The sequence below is a fragment of the Acinonyx jubatus genome, chromosome B1 (assembly GCF_027475565.1).
Source record: "Acinonyx jubatus isolate Ajub_Pintada_27869175 chromosome B1, VMU_Ajub_asm_v1.0, whole genome shotgun sequence".
Classification (NCBI taxonomy): Eukaryota; Metazoa; Chordata; class Mammalia; order Carnivora; family Felidae; genus Acinonyx; species Acinonyx jubatus.
In genome coordinates, this window is record NC_069382.1 from 117,375,259 (window position 1) to 117,395,505 (window position 20,247).

Consider the following 20,247-nt stretch of genomic DNA (forward strand, 5'->3'; position numbering starts at 1 on the left):
AATAAGTACGAAAGGGACACTTTAGAAAACTCTGAGCAAGGTATATGTGAACCACAAAGGACAGTGCAGTAAAAGTGGGACTTGGAATCATGGAGCTATGAGTAATCTTACCAACTATGAATAATGAAAGGGAAAAGGGAAGGAAGAAGTTGGTAGAACCTAAGAGGTAGTCTTGTACAGAAAAACACTGTGTGTGGAACAGTGATCTTTACTGAGGTATGTAACCAGCTTAAGTTACCCCTCAAGGAAGGAGCCCATGGAATAAGTACCTTGGTCTCCCTCTCCTCTTTCCCTCCCATTTTATGTTAGAGCTCTCTGTTTGGAACCAGCTAGAAGCCAGGCACATGGGAGCCCTTTGATGCAGTTGGTACTGGTCTCATAGAACAAAGAACTGTATAAAGAAGGGTAGAAAGTGGGTCTGGAGTGGGAATTGAAAGATATCTGGTATACTCCACCCCTTTTTTTTCTCTCAGCCTCCACTCTTGCCCTTCATCTGGGTGAAAAATGCATGTACCCAGCACAGAGACTGCATAAATCCCCATCAACTACTGTGTGCTGTATCATCCTTCTGTGATAACAATTCAATATGCAATCTAGAACTAAAATGTTGGCCACCACCAGTATTCTTCATATAAAATACCAGGGGAGGGAGACGGGGGGAGAGATGCAATTAAGGAATATGAATTTAAGTTACAGCTGATTCTGACTTCTGTAGATGGTTATAAGGCCTAGGTTGGTAATTATAGCTGCCTCCTTCCACTAAACCTTCTGTATTTACCTCACTGTCTGGCATCACCTTGACTGATGAGGTCCTTTTCCAACTCAAGTGACCCAGATCTTCATTCCTGCAAGATCTGAGTCCTGGGTGGTCTTGTCCTTACTGGGTTGTTGCTGTTCTTCCTCGACCAGGATCACTGGAAAAGGAGTATTAAGAAGTGCCCCACTGAATTTCCTGAGTTCCAAACATTATTCTTATCTTTATTTTGTAGCAGAAAGTCAGGTTTTCCTGATCACGGTGTGTCATCATCTTAGGCAACATAGTGACTTCCTCATCTACCTATTGGTTTAGGGATACAAAGAACTTTAAATTTCCTGGAGTTAATCTCTACTTCCAATGAATCAGAAAATGATGACCATGTTTCCTGGTGGAAGAATTATTCCCTTGGACATGAGGACCTTCAAACTCACCAAGTCCAAGGTGTTGGGGACAGGAAGCAAGAATTCTTCAGGTGGGTTATTAGGTGTAAACATGCAGTGGGCCACCTTAAGGTTCCTGGATCTGTGCATCCTCTATAGCGGTGATAGCCCCATATATTCGGCTGCTAGTGTCAGCCATGTATCTACAGCCTATGGGCAGAACTCCAATCTCTCAGGGTTTTTCTCTTAGCTTACAATCTAGCTGAGCCCTCAGCAGGTCATTCCATATTTCTATCTAGCTGGTTTCTTCGATGAAGAGACAAGTGATATGACTTGTGAATTCTAAGGATTGAGCCCATTGTCTCATTTCTTTTGCTACAAAATGATTTGGAGACCATTTATAAAGGTTATCTTGGCTATTTATCAGGTGTACCATAAGTCCATGAATGATGGTGCTAGCAGAAACACTGAAAGCAAGGAAGGCATATTATATATGCCTATATTTGTGAGTCCAAAGAGTACCCCCTATATGATGAGGAATCATCGATGCAATCGTCCTGCCTCTGTGTACAGCCAGCTGGGCTTTCCTGCCCATTGGGCAATGATGCCTTTTTTGAGGTGTTCAGCATTAATCCTGGTTTTTGACAGGTTGCACATTCTTCAGTGTTGGCAAGCCAGATCACTTTGGCTAGAGGAAGAGAATGCTGAGCTGTGAATAGTCTCCATCCCCACTATTCTGACCCTTTTGTTTATGGGCCCATTAAACAAACATTGAGATGGCTGATGAAAGATACCAAGTGAAGTTTACAGTTAGATTATTTTTTTTTTAGAGTTTACTGATTTATTTTGAGAAAGAAAGAGAGAGTGTGGGGAGGAGAGGGGTAGAGAGAGAGGGAGAGAGAGAGAATCCCAAGCAGGCTCCACACTGTCAGGGCTAAGCCCAATGTGGGGCTCAACCTCATGAACCATGAGATCGTAACCTAAACCGAAACCAAGAGTCAGATGCTTAAACGACTGAGCCACCCAGGAGCCCCTACAGTCAGATCTTCTTATTCACTTTGTTATCGAGACTACCCTTATGATAGCCCCTTATGAGATTTAACAGAATAGAATTATCTTCACACTCTGTGCCTTTTACAAGAGGTCCATCTGTATGTTTCTGTCCAGATCTCCTGTCTACCAATTTCCAGTTTTGGTTTTTGAAAGTTTCTGGCCACCTAGCCAACTTTTTAGCCCCCACTCACTAGTTAGTGTAGATCTATATCTCAGTCATTTCTTCTATGTGAAGTTTAACACTACACTCAAAAGTTCTGCCCATGTGAAGAATTCTCCTTTATCACTGTATTTTAAGTTTATTGTGAGTAAAATTGTATAGCTGGCTGGTGCTGCAGCACTTACAGATCTCTCCATAGTTAACTGGCTTTAGGAAACTCCCCATGAAGCCTATTGTTGTTGAAGGAAAAGAAATGAAGCATAAGGTTCAGATACCACGGAGTTCTAAGTCACCTGCCATTGCAATTTGTTTGTATCTTCAAGACTGGTGTGGGGCTGTTCTTATATATACAATTTAATAATGGAATGCTGATGTGAACAGCTGATTTTATGACTTACTGGCCCAGATACTAAAATCTGCAAAGAGAGTTGTGGCCTTCATTTGAGGATCATGGACAGCCTTAGATGACCAAACAAATGGGTATCAGAAAAATAAATACCCTAAGTTCTCCCTCCTTTCTCCCACTGAACTCTCTCTAGAGCTACCCAATGGTCAATCTGAAATGAAAACCAGAGGACGAAGAGCCTGTAGAGATGGCTCATTCAGGACAGAGCAGGGTGAGAGGGTAGAGAGTTATTCTGGAAGGGCAGATAAGAGCTGTTTATTACAGGCCTGGAGTTTGAATCTTGGTTGTTCCTTTCTGGATTATGAATTCCAACAAGACAGAGATTCTCTGATTTATATTTCTGTCCACAGTTCTTAGCACAGTTCTCAGCACAGTTCTTGCCTGCTATAAAATAGGTGCTCAGTAAATAATTAAGTAGCCTAATCCCAACGGCTCCTGTGTTGTGTGGCTTTGACTAAGTCATTTGTATTCTTGATTGTCATTTTCATTATCTTTAAGAGTACCAGTGTCTGTTCTGTTTCCCTCATGAGGATGTTGTAAAGGTCAAAAAAACAAAGACATTAACATATGGGTGCTTTGTAAACTGTTTTAGGTTCATAGCAAAATTGAGAAGAAAGTATAGAGATTTTTCATGTACCCTCTGCCTCCACACATGCATAGCCTCCCATATTATCAACATCCCCCACCAGGTCAGTACATTTGTTACAACTTATGGACCTACACTGACACATCATGATCATCCAAAGTCCATAGTATGCAGTTCACTCTTGGTGTTGTACATTCTGTGAGTTTGGACAAATGTGTGATGACATATATCCATCAATGTGGTATCATGTAGAGTATTTTCACTGATCTTTTTACTGTCTACATAGTTTTGCCTTTTCCACACTGTCATATTGTTGTAATCATACAACAAGTAGCTTTTTCAGATTGGCTTCTTTCACTTAGTAATATGCATTTAAGATTCCTCATGTCTTTTCACAGCTTAATACTTCTATTTTCTTGATCTATTTGTCTGTTCTTTCACCATTATCACACGGTTTTGATTACTGTAGCTATATTAGTAAGTCATGTAATGTGATTCCTCCAACTTTGTTCCATTCCTTCAAAGTTGTATTGGCTATTCTAGGTCTTTGGCCTTTCCGTATAAACTTTAGAATCACAAAATACCCACAAAATAACTTGCTTGGATTTTGATTGGGGTGGCATTGAATCTTTAGGTCACATTGGGAAGAACTGACATCTTGACAATAATGAATCTTCCAATCCACAAACATAGAATATCTCTCCATTTAGTTTTTCTTTGATATCTTTTATCATAGTTTTGTGCTTTTCTTCATATAGACTGTGTACATATTTTGTTAGACTTATGCCTATTTCATTTTGGGGGTGGTGCTAGTAAATGGTTTTGTGATTTTAAATTCAAACTCCACTTACTCATTGCTGGTATGTAGGAAATAACTGGCTTTTGTACATTAGTCTTGTTGTACAACCTTTCTATAATTGCTTATTAGTTCTTGGACCTTTTTCATCTATTCTTTTGGATTTTCCATGTAAACAGTCATGTCATTTGCCAACAAGAGAGTTTTATTTATTTCTTCCCAGTATGTGTATGCCTTTTATTTCCTTTTCTTGTCTTATTGCATTAACTAAGACCCAGGTAACTTTCTACAGGACACAAAGCTATGAAGTAGCCATGCCCATTTGATGCCAAGACACAGATCTTTTAATCTTTAAGCTAGCTTGCATTCAGTGCTCCTTTCCTTAAATATCAACCTTCCCCCTTCTTTACAGCTTCTTAAAACGATATTGTATCATTTTTATTTATATTACGTTAACTTTTGTTTCATGGGCACAGAGTTTATATATTTCTTTGCATATAAGTTTCATCTGTTGTTTGTTGTCATTTATACTTCCTTTTGCCATCTTCATTATGCTTTTTAGTAGGTTGTTCCTTTCCTCTTGGTTTGGTTTTATTTTTATCAGAGTGCTTCCTCTGAAAAATTCTTTCAGCATGGGATTTAGAATTTGGAATTTAACTTTTACCTGCAATAGTTGTTTACTTTTACCTTCTTATCAATGAAACATATAGACAATAAACTATAAAAATGTTTTTATTAATCATGGTTCATCTTGACTCTCCCAATGAAGAATGAGGTCTGACTGTGCTCATGCTGGACTTTGCAGCCATTAATCCAACAAAAAAGTTTCATTTTAGTGGGAAAGCACATGCTTTTTTTCAATGCAGATAAAATCTGGCAGGCAGCCCGTTTTTCCAGCTTTACCTTGTTTGCTGATGATAATTCCTGAATAATGACAAGTTCACTTTTCCCTCTTGCTAGTTCTCATCCTGTGGCTTGAATGTTTTGTTTTCCAAGTATTAAAATGATATACAATAAGTGCAAAAAAAATTCAGGACACCCATAAGAGATAACAAGAAAAAGAACCTTCAAGGATTATCCATAATGGTGCTGTCTCCCAAGGATAACTGTGATTACCAATTTTGTAAATATCCTTCCAAATATGTTTGCACTTAGACCATCATGGAATTACAATAAGATGTATTTTACTTATTTATTTAATTTATTTTGACAAAATATTTAACAAAAATATTATATTTATTTAAATTTTTATTTATTTTAATAAAAGATTGGCCATGCTGAGAAATATATATTTACCTCAACACTGTGTTTTGGACATTTTTACATGTGGAATAGACATTCATCATCCCCACTACTCTGCATAATACTTCACTGCACACATAAGATGTATTAATATGATTCATATCCTACTGAAAGATAACTAAGTTCTTTTTTCTTTCCTCATTTTTCTCCTCCTTACCCCCTTGTTCTTCTCTACTTCCTCCTTTTTATTCTTTTTCTCCATCCTTCATATCTTCCTCTTCCTTCTATTTGTCTTCCTCCTCTTCCCTCCTCATGCCACACCTCTGCGTCTTTTTCTTTTTCTCCCCCTTGTGCCCTCCTCCTCTTTTTGATGGCCCTTCTCTTTGCTTAAATGTAAAGGGTTCTGCAATAAGTCTACTTGATTTTTTCATTTTGATTTTTTAGTACTTTTTTTCCCTTTTTGTTTCTTCCCCAATATACTTATGTTGGGATTGTAGTCTCTCCTCTGCTTTTATAACTTTGGTCCGTGATATTCTTTCTCCCTCAGTTCCAATTAGTGTGCACTTTGCTTTGACTTTTATTTCCATTAATAACTAAGATGAGAGATGTTAAGAACCTTACTGATGATTCCACAGTAATTCTTGTCAAAGCCAAGCTAGGACTTGGTTCTCCTGGGCTTTAGACCTAAGATCTTTCCACTAGATTGAGTTGCCTCATCATGGGTGAACTTAGAAATAGCCTCAGATTTATTGTTTAAGTCACACAAGGAAGCAAGCAAGCAAGCAAGCAAGCAAACAATGAAAACAGTAAACAAAAATAAAAGAGAGAGAAGAATACTCAGTAACTTAACCAGAAGAACTTGAATTTAGTGTTTCCTCTGCTCAGTAACTTTGTACTTGGTGAATTAAAAATAAGCTCTTTGTGAATGTATGCCTACTTATGTTTGTTCCAAAATTATTAAAAATGTATGACTGTTAGCCTACCCAACAGTGTCATTTGAAACCTAAGTTTATAGAGCTAGAAGGAAGCATAATAAACACAGTAATATCTGTACTTAGAGGTAAGAGAATCATGCCTGATATATTAATTTAATTTCTTTTTCAGAATTAAAGGAGTTTGTATACAGACTTTGTACATAATATCAGGTAGTCAAAATTTAGTCTTTTATTCTTTTCCTTAAATCCTCACAAGTAAATAAAGAAATATAAATATTTGATTAGGTAAACCAAGTTGGAAGATGAAAACAAGTGGTCTTATTAAGTGTCTCTTGGCACTAAGTTTTTGTAAAGCCAAGGTCTCTTCCTCAATGGCTTTTCTCATGACCCCTTTGTTTCTTTGGCAATTATTGCTTCCTGTTCTGGGGCATTTCTTACCCAAGTCACCCATATGACCTATACTAAATTGTGATTGTTTAGTATGTTGTCCATTTAAGATATATTGACTATTAAAGTAAGTAAACAAGGAGGCCATTAGACTGAGGTGGCTCTAATGCCTTGGCAGCCTATGTAATCAAACCAAAATCTAAGCCTGTAAATGTCTCAAAGTTATGAAATCGAAACCTAAAGACAATTGGTCACAAAAAGCCAATGGGTCTTTAAGTTATAGCCAATCAGTACTTTTCTTGCATTGCTTCTGCCTTGTCTCTGTAACAGTCTCTCCCTTGCGCTCTTGTCCATGGAGCACTCCTAACCACACCTGGTTTGACAATGCCCAATTTGAATCAATTTTCGCTCAAATTCTTTGAGTTTTAAATTTACCTCAGTTTATCTTTTAACATTGTAAAGTAAAAAGACCACATTTGAAGACCAGATGGAATTCTTTTTATGCCGCTGAGATTTACCTTTAAAACAAAGGGAGACTGAACACTTATTCCAACATTGCTTCAAGTGTTTAGAAGAGTTTTTTGGGAGGTGGCTCCGTCGGTTAAGTGTCCGACTTCGACTCAGGTCATGATCTCAGGTCCATGGGTTCGAGCCCCATGCTCAGAGCCTGGAGCGTGCTTCAGATTCTGTGTCTCCTTCTCTCTCTGCCCCTCCCCTGCTTGCACTCTGTCTGCCTCTCTCAAAAATAAACAAACATTAAAAAATAATAGAAAAATGAGTTTTTTGAGAGAAGGGGGTATTCTTCTTGTGAATTGCCTTCAGAACCTATTTTGGACAAGAAGTGGTCCCCTCCCCACCCTCCCACAAATTTGAAGTAGTAAAACAGTTACTAAAATAGTCCACGTATTTCCCTTGCATCCTTGGATAAGTTCAGCAACATTTCTGTATTTTTAGTTTCTTCAACTCTAAAATGATGATAATAGTAGTCTTTAATTCACAGAGCTGTTCCAAAGGAATTAAATATCTCAAGTGCTTTGAGCAGGGCCTGGCACATGATAAATACTTTATGCTTTTACTGTGTCTGTTCCTACTATGATCACGGCTCAGGCTACTTGTACAACCACTGCTGCTACCAGTAACAACCCCTGCCCCCCCCTCCCCCCCGCCCTTGCCCTTTGCATGTTCATTTAAGAACATAGTGGCTCCAAATGACTTTTGGCTGTGTGTACAAACAAAAACATTCCCCAAAGATGAAAATTTGCCACTCACGACACGGTGAAAGGATGTAAATTGCAAGATCTAAAGTCAGCTCTGAAAGAGCCAGTCCCCAAAGTGTTTTGAGCAATGAAGTGGCATCGAAACAAATCTAAAACCTTGCAGATGATGGCTCTGAAGGCAGCTCCTCTCAGCCGGACGTATAATGAATGTTTTTTACAAAGTCAATCATATACTTTACATCACGTTTCTCTAATACAAATACGCTTCTTGAAGATAGAAGTTGCATTTTCCACTTGTGTGCCCTTCCCATGGCATCCAGGACACCGCTCAATAAATGTGTTGATTAGCTGTTGAGGTAGAGTTGAGGGGAGGAGAATTAGGAATAAAACGCTCTCCAGTTAATTGCAAATTGCATCCCTACTTAAAAGTAAATTTGCATTTTAGTTTCTTTTTCTACCCTTTCTGGAAAATGGCTCGAGTTGGTGTTTGGCATCTGGTTTTATGCAACTTTGTAAATTTTATGGAAATCTAAATTCTTTCAAAGGTTTTGTTGTAGGCTTTTCTGTTTTTATTCTTGTTTCAAAACGGACAGAGGTGTTAGTGCAAAGGCACGCCTGTTCCAATCACATTTCCTGAGATGTTAAAAGAATCGTTGAAATTTAGAGATAGCAGGGAATGCATTATTACAGTTTAATCACCCAACATACACTACCTGGAACACAGCAGAAACTTAATAAGTCATTGAAAAGTAAATGAATCATGTAGTATGTTATCTTCATTTCACAGTTGAAGAAACTGAGGCCCAGATAACCTGCTCAGATAATGTAGGACGGATTACCATAAATGTTCTTTGATGTCATTGTGCTTTAAATGTGGGTTTCACATTTACATGGTAGCATGGAAAAAGACTTTACATTTGGTCTGTGAAAAACTTCCTTTATTTTAAAGTATGCAAATGAGTCAAATTCTTCAGTTAGTATCTGTTGCATTTTAGGAAGGCAATAGTAAGAACTGTTTGTACAAATCAAAAGGATTTTTTAAGGGGAAACCAAAGTAAAATGTCTTTTGGGTAGCTCATTCAAGGCCTGTCAGTCTATTCATTTCCTTTCTCCCTATGGTAAGTTTTTGTTGTTATAAATGATTAGGAGTTCTTAGCCACCATGAAAGACTTTCTGTTGGAACCATTTGTCTTTCTCAATACATAACACATCTCCTACTCCTTTCTGTGTAACTCTCAGACTTTCAAGACATGTAGCTTAATTTGTTGGTTGATTTTCTGTTGTTTTACAGGATGGAAAAACAGAGTCGAGTTCATGTACCTGTTTGAAGGGACCCAAACTGTCAAAAATAGGGACAATTGCCTGGATGGTAACCCTCAGTGACGCCCTCCACAATTTCATCGATGGCCTGGCGATTGGGGCTTCCTGTACCTTGTCTCTTCTTCAGGGACTCAGTACCTCTATAGCAATTCTGTGTGAAGAATTTCCTCATGAATTAGGTAAGGGGCTCTGATCATACTGTAAAAGTTGGTTACTTCTTGATTTCAGTGGAGTGAGACATTTTATTTTATTTAAAAAAATTTTTTTAGCATTTATTTATTTTTGAGAGAGAGAGAGTGCACGCGTGTGAGTTGGGGAGGGGCAGAGAGAGAGGGAGACACAGAATCCGAAGCAGGCTCCAGGCTCTGAGCTGTCAGCACAGAGCCCGAGGCAGGGCTCGAACCCATGATCATGAACTGAGCTGAAGTTGGACGTTTTACCGACTAAACAACCCAGGTGCCCCTGGAGTGAGACATTTTAGGCGACACACTTAAAAATCCCACTGATGCATCTAAATGAAGGAGCCCTTGTTGGATATTGATGCTTATCTTCTCTCATCCAAAAATAGCAAGAACTATTTGGTATTTTCTTCTTTTTCTAGGGGACTTTGTGATCCTACTCAGTGCAGGAATGAGCACTCGGCAAGCCTTGTTATTCAATTTCCTTTCTGCATGCTCCTGCTATGTTGGGCTGGCTTTTGGCATTTTGGTGGGCAACAATTTTGCTCCAAATATTATATTTGCTCTTGCTGGAGGCATGTTCCTCTATATTTCTCTGGCGGATATGGTAAGAAATTAAAATTTTTTATCTTGTTTTAATTTAAAATTTAGAAATAAGCATCTGGGTTGTGAGTTGACTAAGGGTGACCTTCTACTTTCCACAGTGTGGAAATTCTGTCATTCAAAACATTCCTGGCTCAACAGATCATTCTTCTTGTACTAATAATAACTTGAAAGTGATTCTCATTGATCGTTTGATCTATGATCTAATTGATAAAAGATGAAATGATTTACTTTTGCTGAAGTAGAGGTATTGGCCCAGGTTTTTTGCCTTGTGGTAGGTAAGCCTTGTACTCTATTATAGTATGTCCCCATTGGACCTTCTCCCCCTCTTTTGTGAGGATGTCACATTTTTTATTGTTTAAAAAAATTTTTTTAATGTTTATTTTTGAGAGAGAGAGAAAGAGAGAGACAGAGTGCAAGCAGGGGAGAGGCATTGAAAGAGAGGGAGACACAGAGTCCAAAGCAGGCTCCAGGCTCTGAGCTGTCAGCACAGGGCCCAATGAGAGGCTCAAACCCATGAACCGTGAGATCATGACCTGAGCTGAAGTTAGATGCTTAACCGACTGAGCCACACAGGCACCCCAGGACATCACATTTGGAAGGGAATAACTTGTTAGAATAAATAGCATTTTGTTATTTCAGAGTTTTAAACAGTGGGAGTCTTTTGGATTAAACTAAAACTGGTAAATTGAAATTGGACAGTATTTACATGGGTTGGTATATATTTGTATCTGTGTTTATGCTGTGTCTGTGTCTTTATTTATGTGTGTGTGTGTGTGTGTGTGTAAAAGAGAGAATATCAATGATCTTGTGCCCTGTGGATTTTCAAATGTATCATGGACAGCTTTCTAGAAAATGAGAATGTGCTACGTATATGCAATTCAAGGAGCATTTCCTTTGCGTTTGGAACTCAGTATATATCACACACATAATTTAATAATTTAGTTTCCTTCATCTGCATTCGTAGCTCCACATGATAACCCTCTCGCTCTGCTCACTGTTCTGTGCAGGCCCTGATCAGAGCAAGAACGTCATCACTCAGAACCATCACTGCATTATATTGTTCTTCACACAATTCGTGTCTCATACTGTATTTGTGCCAGGCCATCACTTTTCTGTTCTTTGTTAGAAGAACAGAATATCAGAATTGTTCCATTCAAGGAAAGGATACTCATATGTGACGTTGTATGTCCTACAACAGTTTGCTTTTTTCAGAATAGTTTCACAGCTTTCACTCATTTTATCCTGGTAAAACAACTTTCTTAAATCAGGCACATGGATTGATTGGGTTCTGGAGGCCTCTTGGATGCTTTGGTACAATGCACCATGGTGTGTGTGTGTGTGTGTGTGTGTGTACGTGCGTGTGTGTATGTATGTGTGTGTGTATATATATATATATATATATATATATAATTTTGGAATACATTTTGAAAAGCTGGCATTTACAGATCTATTGGAACCTTTTCAGTAGAGTTTATCTGCTGAGAAAGGGTAGATTTTAAGAACAGAAGCTGGAGTTTTAATTGCGCTCACTGTAATGAGATTGTTCTAGCCTTCAATCCTAGAACAGTACATAATTTATTTGAAAACGTTATGATTTTGTGAGGGGTAGAGCAAGCAGAAAGACACAAATTAAAGAGAACAGAATTAAATGTATAGCGATTCCTAAAAATTTATTTAATCAGCTACTATTGATTGATATTTCTGTGCCTGGCCTGGAATTTGCAAGGTGCTGGGGACACTGGAGTGAGCAAAAAGAGGCACACTCCCTGCATCTGTGGGGCATTCTGTCTTTAAAGAGAGGAAACCAGAAATTCAATGAATAAAATCATACACATGATTAAATAATTACAAATGAAAAAAATCCGTGAGCTAAGGAGAAAAGCAGTGTGGCGAGAGATGAAGTTAGGGGACTCTACCGTAAGTTAGGAGGGGCTAAGGGAAGCCTTGCTGGAAAGTATGATTTGAAGCTGGAACCTGAAGGATGGAACTTATTGAGAAATTAGAGGGGGAAGAGGTCAGATAGCGGTTTGGGTGGGAGTGATGAGTTTGAGGACAGAAAAAGTTTGGATGCATTTGAGATCCTGAAAGAATGGTGTGAATGGAGCGTAGAGAGTAAGGCGGGAGAGAGACAGAGAGGCGGACAAAGAGAAACACAAGGCATAAAATGAGGCAAATCCTGTCCCACTGATTAACTCAGGTGGGGAGCACCACTTCTATACTTTTATTCTTGTTGATGTCTGGTAGGGCTAGATATCCCTTTTATGCTATCAATGCTATGCTATATCTATACGCTATGCTAAATAAAACATTTAAACATCTGAATTAAGTCATCACTGCCCCAACCCCGCAGAAACCTCTGGGCGGCTGTTTTATGTTTTACCACCAGATGGCGACAGTTATCTAACAATGTATCTTTCTCTTAGTTTCCAGAGATGAACGACATGCTGAGAGAAAAGGTAACTGGAAGAAAAACCGATTTTACTTACTTCATGATTCAGAATGCTGGAATGTTAACTGGATTCACAGCCATTCTTCTCATTACTTTGTATGCAGGAGAAATTGAATTGGAGTAATAGGAAATGAAAGATGCTGTTGTCAAGGAAGGCATTTAATAAATAAAAACATCTCCAAAGGGATTTTGAAGCTGATCCTATTTAGTTAAAAGATAATTTTGTTTTCAACTGTAGGTCAGGAAAACTGATTATTGTTTTCAGATCTGTGAAATAGGCCATTATTTGTTGTTAAAGATGCTTCAAAGGGTTTTCGGTTCCAGTCTGAAAAGGCAGGTACACGAGATCTTTGGTCAGTACCCACTTCTTCATGTTTTATGCATTCGACAATCATTTAGACATGAAGATCCAGAGAGAGAAACACAGGCTAGGTTGTATAAGCCTTTAAACCTCTGTGGCAGGCTCAAAAGCTCAAGCGGTTTCAGAGTGGTTTTCTTTCAGTTAATTTGTCGTAGTGCTTTCACAGGCAAGTACATTAAAATGTGGAAGAGAAGCAAAATGCATGCAACACAGATCTAAATGATTCCAAGGCCTTAATGAACCCAGGAAAGAAAGATTGCTCATAGCTTTTTTTTTCTGTTTTATATCTCAGTTAGGGACTTGTAGGCTCGTTTTAAAAAATTATCCTAAAATAATATGAGTTATGCAATCAGTAAAGTTTTGTTAGCCCTACTAAGTTCAGACTTTATCTGACACCTCATCTCCAAGTGGAAGCTCTCCCTGCTCCCACACAAATGCAGAATTGCTTTTTTTATGGCTCAGGTGTAATTGCACCGCAACCCAGGGCAGAAAGCGTGGGGCCAGGGACCACTCAGCTACAGCGTATCATGTTATTTGCATCGTGAAGGGAAAGACTATGTTGGTTTATAGAAAGAAACTGAATGTAAGTTTAAGCAATTTTCTTTTAAAATTCAACATAACTGTTTAGCAGAGTGTATTTTAAATAGATGCAAAATAATAGCTGGACTGCTGTATGTCAAGGACTGATTAACTAGAAAACCACATTCCTTCTGGGCGATTGAGAGCAATCATAACATTCCTCTTCTGTGCTCAGTCCACATTTTTCCTCTATGGCATACCTTGAAAAAAAATTCCCCACACCGTGGTTATTTTTGTGCCTTTTGGAGGTGAGACGGCCTGCTTGCTCATTTAGCAGATGGAGAAAGTTGGTCTGCAGTTGAACATCCTAACCCCAATTCACACTCCCAAGTCACTTCAGGAAAGATGACTGACAGTGAGGAAAGTGATTGATAAAAGCCAACAATGATCTCAGGAATTAACATTTTCCCACAGACCATGTGATGGTGTCACCTAGCAATAATGCAGAGTAGATGAATATTTAACATGTATGTTAATGTAGATTTCTCTTTATAACTGGCAATTAAAAAAATGTTTGTTTGACCAAATAGTAAACACCTTTGAAGCCATGCATTGTGTCGTTTGTTATTCATTTTAATATATATCTTTTTTTGAGTGACTTCCCTGTACCTGGTGTTACGGGGGAGAGAGAGAAATAAGAAATTGGTGATGTGTTTATTGCAAAGATATTCAGCAAATAAATATGGAAAGATTAATCAGTAAACATAGAATCTGTTTTTATCATTTAATCTGTTTACATTCAGTCTTAAGAATAATCGTTACCTTTTTAAATTTTTTTTTAACTTTTATTTATTTTTGAGACAGAGAGAGACAGAGCATGAACGGGGGAGGGGCAGAGAGAGAGGGAGACACAGAATCGGAAGCAGGCGCCAGGCTCTGAGCCGTCAGCCCAGAGCCCGACGCGGGGCTCGAACTCACGGACCGCGAGATCGTGACCTGAGCCGAAGTCGGACGCTCAACCGACTGCGCCACCCAGGCGCCCCAGTCGTTACCTTTTTAAAGCACAGACTGTATGTCTGGGTTAAGAAGCTATTTACAACATGATATTAAAACAAGATAGTTTAACAAACTCTCATTTGTTGCATGTGGGTTATCGGGGTGCTTTATATTACACTTTCCCTGTGTTGATCTTTCGGCCGTTTTCCTCAACTATGAGGAGAACAGAGGCAATAGGGCAGGAAGGCCCAAAAAGCAAAAAGAAAATTGCTACTTACTTGAGGTTATGGTTGCATGTAGAAGGTAGGATATATAGAAAGCCGTGAGTAAATTTAAATCCCAGGTAACAATTCAAAAAATCAGTTAACATATCTTATACTGAGGCATTCATTATACTCCTTGAATATTCTATAATTTTTAAACCTTAAGGATGCTACTATGGCACACCAAAGATGATTTCAACGCATTATATTTGGGGTTATGTACTTTGACTTTTGTGTAACTGAACTTTTAAAAATGCCTACCAATAGCTGGCATTTTTTGAGTACCGAATCAGACCCTGTCTTAGTACTTCCAGGCTACCAGACTGGGGGTGGGGGGGGGGGTTATAAACAGCAGAAATGTATTTCTCACCGTCCTGGCCCCTGGAAGTCCAGGTCCAAGGCACCCTCAGGTTTGGTGTCCTCACGTGGTGGAAGGGTAAAGGAACTCTCTGGAGCCTTTTGTTTAGAGTACTAATCTCATTCATGAGGTGCTCCACCCTGATGACCTAAGCATCTCTCAGAGCCTCCGCCTCCTACTACCCTCATCTTTAGGGGTTAGGATTTCAACATATAAATATTTGGGGGACACGGTAGATCCCTATTACCATGCCGATGTGGAGAAACAACCCACCCGAAGAACCCGAGTCTCACAACAGGTTATTCTCATGCTCACAGGTCTGCCGGTGACGTTCAGCTGGTCCAGCCCGGGCTCTGCTGGACGGCTCAACTTCAGACTGGGGGTCGTCTAGGTTGGGCCCCCGTGGCAGGAGGTGCTGCAGTCATGTGGCAGAGGGCACAGACGTGCCGTTCTGGTACAGGAGACTGGAGAAGTACAAACGGTTTCAATTTGCTTTAAGTGCTCTCCAGAGACTGTTATTTTAGCTGGTAGAAAACAGCTTATATCAATACTAATTCACCCAAAGCTCCCAGAATTACTTTTTTTGAGAATATTATTCCTTCTAGGAGAATATTATTTTCTTTCCCTTCAGTGTTATTATGTGTAAATGTGTGGATGCAACACTGCTTTACCCCAAGTCAAGATAATTTGTTTTTCTTCAGTTTGTGAGTCGAATCCTGCCACGCTCATTTCTATGGGCAGCTGCTTAGCATAGCCAACACGAGAGTCCAGTTATGTAACAGTCCCTGAAAGGCATTTTATAATGATCTGGAGATGCTTAGTAAACCCCACCACGCCTAAAAGTTTCTGCAACTGGAGCTCAAATTTTTAAAAAATGAATTAATTGACAAGAACCAAGACAACACGATGGGTTTACCAGGCAATTAGCGTAGGTGTATTAACAGAGCTAATTACTGATGGCCTGTGCCAGGGGAAGAATCGCCAGTCTGCTCTCCATGCTCTGATTGGCATCGCCTTCCTTTGGGTCTCCCCTTGGTCTTCTTCAGTGGGCTACCGTGATTTCCAGACTCCGTGTTTATTTAAGGTTCATTACAGGACAAAAGGTTCTTAACCCTGCAATAAATCAGGTCCCTAACACTGATGTTGCTATAGCTGCTTTCTCACTGACGCTCTGCCTTCCCCAGCTGTGTGTGTGTTGCAATAACTGTGCTAAATTGCATTTCCCTTAGCTGCCTCTCTGTGCTGAACACACACGAGACATTCTCTCATGGCCATTTCACTTCCTATATGGGAGGCTCCCCACTTCTGTATATCTCATAATCGGCGACTTTACTAGTAAAATTTCAGGTGAGCTATGGCAGCAGGATGAGCTAAAAACCCCAAATACCCATCCATTAATTCTTTTTTTTATTTTAATTTTTTTAACGTTTATTTATTTTTGAGACAGAGACAGAGCATGAACAGGGGAGGGGCAGAGAGAGGAGGGAGACACAGAATCGGAAGCAGGCTCCAGGCTCTGAGCCATCAGCACAGAGCCCGACGCGGGGCTCGAACTCACTAACCGTGAGATCATGACCTGAGCCGAAGTCGGACGCTTAACCGACCGAGCCACCCAGGTGCCCCCCATTCATTAATTCTTAAGAGGGGCATTTCCCTCTATATTTTAATGTTTCCAAATGCCATGCCGCTGTGGCTGGCAACCAGGTGGCATTGTTGAGATAGAGTTGAGTGAAAATGAAAATCATCTGTTGGGATCTGGTAAGGCCACAAAAATGCCAGAACCGTAATAATAATAGGCGTCTTACACATATCAGGTTTACTTTCCTTTCTATAGAACGCAGAAGAAGCAGTGTGGGGCTAACGTGGCAGTTCCCTGGTCGTTGGGAATCCAATCTGTCATCTGTGGCTTCTGACTTCAAGATGACTTCATGTTCTAAGATATTTGCTAGAGAAATCCAGTCTTAAATTCTAAAGTCCACATAGCAGGAGGAAGAATAGGTAGAAAACCAAAAAATTCACACCTAGCTCTTCATTCCCCGTAAACGAGCTTTCTCAGAACATACAACAATTTCTACTTACATTCACTGGTCAGAATTAGTCACTGGCCACATTAGCTTACAGGAGAAGCTGGGAAACATTGCTTTTAGCTGGATACACTATAACCAATAAGATCAGGGTTCTGTTACCAAGAAGAAGCAAAGAGGGATGTTGGGTAGACTAGAGACCATTTCAGGTATAGACAGGTTTGTGTCTTGGAGAACTTAATATTCTAGATGGTACTGACACAACCAGTTTGGGGAAATTGTTCTTTTAGGAATTCTCATGACTTCTTTCAGATTAATTCCCTGTCACCCTGACCATTTTCTGGCCCACCTGATGCGTCTTACCTTTTTTTTAATTAAAAAGTTAAAAAAAAATTTTTTTTTCAACGTTTATTTATTTTTGGGACAGAGAGAGACAGAGCATGAACGGGGGAGGGGCAGAGAGAGAGGGAGACACAGAATCGGAAACAGGCTCCAGGCTCTGAGCCATCAGCCCAGAGCCTGACGCGGGACTCGAACTCACGGACCGCGAGATCGTGACCTGGCTGAAGTCGGACGCTTAACCGACTGCGCCACCCAGGCGCCCCATAAAAAAATATTTTTATTTATTTTGAGACAGAGAGAGACAGAGGATGAGCAGGGGAGGGGCAGAGAGAGAGACACACACAGAATCCGAAGAAGGCTCCAGGCTCTGGACTGTCAGCACACAGCCCAATGCGGGGCTCGAACTCACGAACCATGAGATCATGACCTAAGCCAAAGTTGGACGCTCAACTGACTGAGCCACCCAGGTGCCCCTGATGGGTCTCACCTTACAAACAGTAGTGTTCATACATATTTGTACTTCCCTTTATAGTTCCTCTGTCTCAGCCTATTGTGAGTACTATTTATTGACCTGGAAGACATCCTAGGTCTTGTACAGGATGGTCTAAATTCTAAGGAAACTGAAACAAAACTCTTTTAATATGGACTTTGATATTTAAAACCCTTGATTACCAGACTGATTAAGCCTGATTACCAGGCTTATATCCAAAACTATGAAACTAAATACTATTAGCAGATTTGGGCAAAAATTAAATTAAAAAAATCATTTATGTATTCTCTCCTCCACCCAGGTCCTCACAGCTATTTAACATAAGCAAATTTGGAACAAAAATGTTATCTGTTACTTGATTTTGTAGATAATTAGATGGGCCACTGGAGACCTCAAATCTCAAGGTCATTTAGCTTGGATGTGCACAGCAAGATTACCAAAGAACAGTGTTAATGGTAGGGTTTGCACGTGTTAAACTTCATATGATGGCTTAATTCCTACTGCAGTGACTGTGCACATTATCCCCCCAACTGTATAGAACACTCTGGTCAAACTCCAGTAAGGCAACAGGCAGGTAATTTATGACCTTGTTTGTGGTCACCAAAGGGATGTTGAGGAGGGTCATGAAAAAGAAAAATAAAGATGTAAAGTCATGAATTACAGGGGAAAGTCTCCTGTAGGAAGAATTCAAGTCAGAAATGGCTCCTTCCCTCAAAACGCTGAGGACGTGTAGAAGACCTGTGTCCTTCTGTATTTTGTGGCAAGCTGCACCAGCGGGCCCCGCAGAATGCTGGGCATGAGCTAGCTGCAGTCAGGATGAACCTGGGGGACTGGTGTGTGACACCCCCCAGGAAACAGAGAGGCTGAGAGTTTGCCGGCAGGAGGCTTTGGAGGCCATGTGAGGAGAGTTGCTGCTGCATTCAGCTAGACCTTCAGTCCTACAGGGTTTTGGACAAAAGATACATGAATATTCCCTTGACCTAGTGTGAACCACGTGGCAGGTAAGAGATCCTTTTGATCTGGAACAATTTAAGGTCATGAGTAAGAGGGGTGCCATCCTGAGAACAGAGAAGGTTAGTACTGGGTGGGCTTTCAGAAAACTGAGACTTTGGTGGGACAGCTGGAGAGCTAGAACATGTCTTTGGGGAGGAGCCCCTCTGAAGAATCCTAAAAGCACCAACAAGAGAAAGGGTTAACCTTAAGTACCTGTCGGTCCCGATGGCACGAAGCCACACATTTTGTACCCACCAAATAAGAACTTTCTATGCCTCTTTTTCTCTTCTCCATCCAAACACTTAACTTGGTAGGGGCCAGAAGCCACAGTGAGCGGACAGGGGGAGTAAGAGAGGTAAAAGACAATGGTTTCTTCCTACGTGTCTTATCTCTGAATAAAGATGGAAGTACTGACTCGTATATTGTACTAGATTCTTTCCATAATTGACCTGAGACTGCATGATTGTAGGACTTGATGTCCACCCCCCCCCCACCCAAGTCCTGTGTCATAACAGTCATTTTGCCAGCCCCGGTTTCACTCAGGGGTAGAAGGGCTGCCCAGACCCCAAGCCCCAGGTTCCGGCAGGTGGGGAATAAAATCAAAGTTGTTTTTGATTCGCCCTGTGAGAATAGCATGTCAATATAATGATTACATAAGCACTGGAAAAATTAGTACTCACAACAACCCTGGGAAATGGATTCTATTTTTTTTTTAGTTTATTTATTTATTTGTTTAATTTATTTTTAGTTAATTAATTAATTAATTTAGAGACAGAAAGAAAGAGAGAGGAGAGAGAGAGAGAGAGAGAGAGAGAGAAAGAGAGAGAATCCCAAGGAGGCTCCTCACTGTCAGTACAGGCCCTAATGCAGGGCTTGAACTCACAAACCTCGAGATCATGACCCGAGCTGAAATTGAGAGTTGGGTGCTTAACTGACTGAGCCACCCAGATGCCCCTGAAATGATTTCTGTTTTTAATACCAGGTCAGGCTGGAGCTGAGAGCTTGCAGAGGGACCACATGATCTGGGTGCATGGTTGGGGCAGAGCCTGAACGAAGTCCTCCCACATTCAATGCGGACCCCATGCAGCAGCTGCAAAGAGCAGAAGAGCCCCCTCCCCCTGCAGTAGCCCCCCGGGGCTTTCTACTGACAGAGCTCAGCATGGTGCTTAGTGTACAGAGAGGCGTGTAAGGAATTCTGTCCACTAGGGCAGCGCATGTATTGAAGGGTGAATCTGGAGCTGAGGGGTAATAAATTGGTAAGTGGCAGAGGGAGTATCACCAAAATGACATTCCTCTGTATGATGGCCCTTTGTGCATTTGTTGTTGGGGATGGAAACTGTACAGAAAGGAGATCCACACTCCACACTCTGTATCCTGCTCTTTGTCCCAGGGGACTGACTTGTATGGCCATCAAAGGGCTTCATCCAT

General features: G+C 40.3%; 1 protein-coding gene across 3 annotated transcripts in view; it reads left to right on the top strand.

Annotated features, from left to right (window-relative positions):
* The window catches only part of SLC39A8 (solute carrier family 39 member 8), a 79,657-nt gene extending 65,534 nt beyond the window's left edge, over positions 1-14,123 (top strand). For all 3 annotated transcript variants that reach the window (XM_053217097.1, XM_027061546.2, XM_053217098.1), the window contains exons 7-9: positions 9,211-9,418; positions 9,841-10,025; positions 12,448-14,123. In XM_053217097.1, the coding sequence (XP_053073072.1) occupies positions 9,211-9,418; positions 9,841-10,025; positions 12,448-12,597 (543 nt within the window). In that variant the 3' untranslated portion in view covers positions 12,598-14,123. The remainder of the gene's footprint in view (positions 1-9,210; positions 9,419-9,840; positions 10,026-12,447) is intronic.
* The last annotated feature ends 6,124 nt before the right edge of the window (positions 14,124-20,247 follow it).